This window comes from Amphimedon queenslandica, unplaced genomic scaffold (assembly GCF_000090795.2).
Source record: "Amphimedon queenslandica unplaced genomic scaffold, v1.1 AMPQUscaffold_11382, whole genome shotgun sequence".
NCBI lineage: Eukaryota > Metazoa > Porifera > Demospongiae > Haplosclerida > Niphatidae > Amphimedon > Amphimedon queenslandica.
This window is the reverse complement of record NW_003548376.1, coordinates 1974-7327: the sequence shown is the minus strand read 5'-3', so window position 1 is coordinate 7327 and position 5354 is coordinate 1974. Positions and strand designations below refer to the sequence as shown.

At 35.6% G+C, this 5354-nt stretch overlaps 1 protein-coding gene across 1 annotated transcript in view; it reads left to right on the top strand.

Annotated features, from left to right (window-relative positions):
• LOC109589370 (clustered mitochondria protein homolog) overlaps positions 1-5354 on the top strand; it is a 7590-nt gene that overhangs the window by 1757 nt on the left and 479 nt on the right. The window contains exons 3-9 of the mRNA XM_020005463.1: positions 3006-3149; positions 4354-4463; positions 4568-4597; positions 4683-4779; positions 5018-5090; positions 5163-5239; positions 5291-5347. Of these exons, the coding sequence (XP_019861022.1) occupies positions 4407-4463; positions 4568-4597; positions 4683-4779; positions 5018-5090; positions 5163-5239; positions 5291-5347 (391 nt within the window). The 5' untranslated portion in view covers positions 3006-3149; positions 4354-4406. The remainder of the gene's footprint in view (positions 1-3005; positions 3150-4353; positions 4464-4567; positions 4598-4682; positions 4780-5017; positions 5091-5162; positions 5240-5290; positions 5348-5354) is intronic.

Genomic DNA, 5354 nt, shown 5'->3' with positions numbered 1-5354 from the left:
TAGAGTGTCCGGGCACAGTATATTTCTTTTTTCGTTATTGATTGAAGGCTCTCATTCATAGTGAAATTTAATCCTGCATTATTAATAAAGCAGTATAGGCTTCATCCAGATGGTAAAGGGTGTTCATCTATCACTAAGGGCTTGGAGTCTTTTTATGTTCCTCAAGATTAGCTTTAACAGTAGTGACAAGTAAGCTACAATCGAGGCTGTGTAAAGTGTTATATTAATTGATTTGGGAGTGGTTACCACTATTGAGCCAGAGCCATACCTTGAAGTGAGATGGAGGATACCTCTGTGTAAGAGCTTTATATTCTGGTCAAAACTATACTCAGTCTACACGAAGGCGCTACACCTCTCTGAACACCGGAAGTGTAGGAAAGCATATGGTTTTCCTCATGCTGTAATGGATACACATACTATTTTACTTATTTCTCTTACATAGATACTTGAACAGTGCTGTAACTAGCACCATTAAGAAAGGAGAAGTTGCTTGTTATAAAGAAACAAGTTTTGTTTTCATGTGCGAAGTTTAAGCAAAGATATGCCACCGTGAAAATTATTTGTTTAATAAGAATTGTTTGACTTTGATTTTTGTGCAAATCATTCACAGACTACCAGGAACCTCTAAAGTCTTTCCATAGACTTAGGAAGGTGTAGTCTACATGTCCTACAAGTTTCAATCTTAATGGAGCAGATATAGCTGTAGAAAAAGTGCCGTAAACTTGGCCACAATTTGGCGACCTAAAGTCCTTGATATACAAGAGCTGTTCTCCTTATTTACCATATACAGATAGAACCAACTCTCCTCCTTGCTATTGTCAAGAATGAGCTTCATCTGTGCTTCTGTTTAGGAGATACACATCCACTAGCACAGCCACCATCTTCACTTTTTAGCCACAAAGCAACTTTGATTTTTGTGCAAATCATTCATAGGGGTGCTGGGCTTGTGCCAAAGGGTCTGGTACTGTACTTAATACATTGTGAGACTCCTCAGTTGCTGGGTCTTATTTTATTCAGGTAAAATTCCCCTCAAACTTGCTATGTTTTTCAGAAATTGCCTAATTATCAGCTTATCAGCTACACGTGGTTCAAATTTTGAATGATTTTAATTATATTCATAAGCCATTGGCAATGAATATCATTTTATCAGTGACGTATCAGGAAGTGAAGCCATAGAAGAACCCTTTCACAATTGTGTAGCGCCTTTGTTTAGACTGACTATAGGGGCAGAACTTACACATTGGTTTTCCAGCCAACTAAAAATTATTTCTAAAGCAAGGAACAACTCATAAGGTAGTTAATGCCTTACAATTGTACTGCCATGTTTTTGTACCATAACATGGCAAGTAATGATGTCTGGAGCTGTGTAGAATGAGGTATGCAGCTAGTACCAATAGCTCAAAATATTATCAGGGTAAAAGAGAGTGTGTGTTTGGGAACATTGTTATGTTTAAAGTTTAAGCTTATTGAGTAAACTATTAGTAATTGGCACCACCCATTTTGTGGCACTTGTTTTATCTATGTAAACTATACTTTGCCATCTCATGAAACTGCAAAGTATGATGGCAATAGTTGCCCTTTATTTTGCATGATAGAGTCTACCCAGGGCCCTTATCTCTCACCTTCATGAATGCTCTGTTTTATTTCTCTCTTTTTGTGTTGTTCTTGTTCATGTCTTCTATCATGCCTACTTGTAATTGACCAATCAGATTGCAGAATGCCAGGTTTCTAAATCTATTAGATACCTCCCGGGAACACTTATTAACCTCCCGGGAACACTTATTAACCTCTTGGTTTATTAAATAAAATAAGAGAAACCTGGCGCTCTACGCTTATGCTCTTATTAGTCCATTTGTCAAGCTTGGTTGATTCTTTACTGCCTAGCCTGTTAGATACGATGTATGTATGTCAACTGTGGTCTTATTATCAGCAGCTGGTAGTTGTTTTTCAAATGTCATGATAGAAGTTGGTTATACACCTCGGTATCGGTTTCTATGGTATTTTTTAACCTCGCGACTGCGTCGCTCGGTTAATAAATACCATAGAAACCTCTACCTCGGTGTATAACCTATACTTATTCTTATTTGAAAGCTAGTAATGATAAACTAAATGACTGTAATGTACAATCTCAACTCAATGTCTGAGGTTTTCCTAAAAGTGTGTGCAATCTATTATTATTTTTTATAACAAAAAAGAGAAATTGTTATTTGCAATTATTATAATTTATTTGCTATACACATGTACATGTATGTAATATTTGTTGTGATTAATTGTGTAGTCAACATTGTTTGTAGTGTATACTTGTGAAACAAAGCACCTTTTATACAGTCACTTGTTCTGTTGATTAACTGCTGACAGACATACATGTACATGTCGGGACTTTATTTTGTGGTAAGAGGTACCCAATTTAATAATTTGTACTTTTAACAATGAATGCTGTACCTAAATTTGTATGTGTACCGTAGGGTACAGGGCTGTAAATTTCACGAATTGGCCTAAAGATCTATTTTGCAGATTTAATTATCGTGAATTTAAACCGTCTCTTATCATCTGGTACCGTAATAATTTGATTTTTGCCGAATTAGTTTCTGTGAATCTTCAAACAGTCTCGAAATCAGCCACATTTACAGCCCTAAAAAAGGCACCCTGCGCCTGTGTTATATTAACTTTCTTTTGTTGCATACTTCATACTATGTTTGGTTTACATTATACTTTCTACTTCTTGTAGCATGAAAATTTTTCTGTAAATGCTTTATAATTTTTAGTCTAATTTTAGATATTTTTACTGTTATTGTATTGTCCTAGGGTCATGCATAAATTTTGTTTTTTTAAAGTATGGAATTAATTTTTGTGCAGGTCCACTACATTTGTGAACATCAATTAAAATATTAAAAAAAAATTAAATCGTGAATGTAAGAAAATTTAAACATTATAAATTTGAGGCCATGATAAACCATCCAGCTATACTGTACATGTATGTACTAATGATTGTTTTACACCTGTAGGTGAGAGACTGTATATATCTTAATATATCACCAATTGATGGCACCTCATTGAAATGCCTCCTCCACTCAAGGGGTATCAATAATCGTTATATTGGGAAGATTGCAATGCTAGCCAAGTCAAGGGAAGATCTGGACCACTTACATGTAAGTCAACTAATTCCTGACATGCAATGGTACTTGTACTAGCAGTTTTGTGGGTTTAGCAGTTTTGTGGGTTAAGCAGTTTTGCCAAAATATAATTTTGGCAATTTTTTGGCGATTCATTAGTTACTTGTACATGTAGTAGTAGCTAATTTGGTACAGTACATCCTCGATTATCCAAACACCTTTGTGCACCTCTATTGGGAGAGATGTTCAGATAGCTGAATAGAGGATATACATGCTAAGTGTATTCATTGCAAAATAAATGTATTCATTGCATGCTGTAATAACTTTCAAGAAAGACATTAGTTCGTTGGACATCAACTTTGCATTGGCAGCAATGGACAAAAGATAGAAAAAGGCTTGGTACCAGGAAACCGCTCTTTATTTCTTGATAGCAATCTTTCAGGTGACTACTAGACCCATTAGATCCTCAGTATGCTTTCTAAGCTTCCGAAAAAGGCCTCAAGAAGGTAGCAAGGCAAGAAAATGAGTTTTCCCCCATTGAACTTTTAATAAACTTGAAGTCCAACATGGCGGCCAATTTACTGTGTGGGTTGGATATACGGTACTTAAAAATTATGAATATACCTAGCACGCATATCCTCTATAGTCTGGATAAGTGAAATACAGCACAGAATACAGTAGGCCGACCTATCCTATACTTTTCTGAAAATTAAATGAGTATGACTTTCCTTTCTCTAACTCCCAGAGCATCTCAGGCTTCTCTTTAATGGTACCGTATACTGGGATATTTTTGCATCGCTAAATTTTCACGAATTTTGCATTTGTAAGATTTCATGAAATAATATTTTTGGAAACAGCCTATAAATTCCACCATGTGGCACTGGAAAGTTACAATTTCATGATTTTTATTTTTGCGACGAAGTAAAAAACGTGAAATTTGTGAAAATTTGGCTACTCAAAAATTTCCCAGTATACGGTATTTCTCTTGTTAAGCTCTGTAAGCTCCTTGCTGCAGCAGCCATTTTAACCGGTTATTATAGTCTGAGCATGGGCATTAGAGGCAGCCATGCATTTGGATAAGCAGGGGTTTGGATAAGCAAGGGTTTGGATAAAAGTGGTACGGATAATCAAGGACGTACTGTATCAGCAATTTCTCCACACAGATCTGCCATCATTTTACATATTAATGACACTATACTTGTATGTTTACATATGCATGTACATGTATATTATCTCGTAGAGGATCTGTGTTACTGAGATGATACTAAGAAGAGATTCAGGAAGCTTTTATTAATGACTCCATTGAACCGTGTGTCAGCCAATGTGGCTTATTTCCTCAACTGTTTACTAGTAAGATATGCAGTGATAATAGTACACTAACAATACATTTGTACATAATGTACATGTAACTTTAATTTTGTCATTATTTGACTTTGCTCTTTTTTATTTTTTAGACTGATACTGAAGAGATTGTTTCTGATGAAGTAAGTACTGTACAGTACTATTGTCTCCTACTCTCCTGTTGTATCATTGGTCCTCTCTCTGTCTCTCTGTCTCTCTCCCTCTGAGGTTGCTGCTACAAAAAAGAAGTCCAAGAAGAAGGGAGGAGGAAGTGGTGGTAGTGGTGCTAGTGGTCCAGTCACTAAAACTACATCTGCTGGAAATGGTATTGTGCTATATCTTTTACAGCATGTGTGACATACAGAGCATAATGTGCATTTACTTTACATGTATATGAACATGTAATGACTGTATTATGTTACTATTAATGTATGGAGCCATTGCAGTGCATTTCAAAGGCCATATGCAGTGTATGTTTACTTTACCTTTTACTTTGTACAATAGCTGCAATTGATAATATGCAACTTGTACATGTACAGTACATTAATGATATATTTTGTTAGACTTGTCTCAAGGAAAGTTATGGAAACTGTTAGTGGAAGATGTACTTCAGCATTTCCTGTACACATTGGAATAGTAAGCTAATAATAACGGAATAAACAATATTTAATGATGTATATGTACTTAAATATCTATCTCTTTCTCTAGTAATTCTGTAACTCACATGTGTACTACTTGTGGTGTTAGCAGAGTCTCTCTTCTCAGGGAATTCTGTAACAAAACAGGTTAGATGGCATCATACCTCACTAATATTCATTGACCGCACCTCTTATCAGGAGTACAGATTACATTGAAGGATTACAAATTTTCCTTGACTGCTCCATTGAATGAAGGTGATCT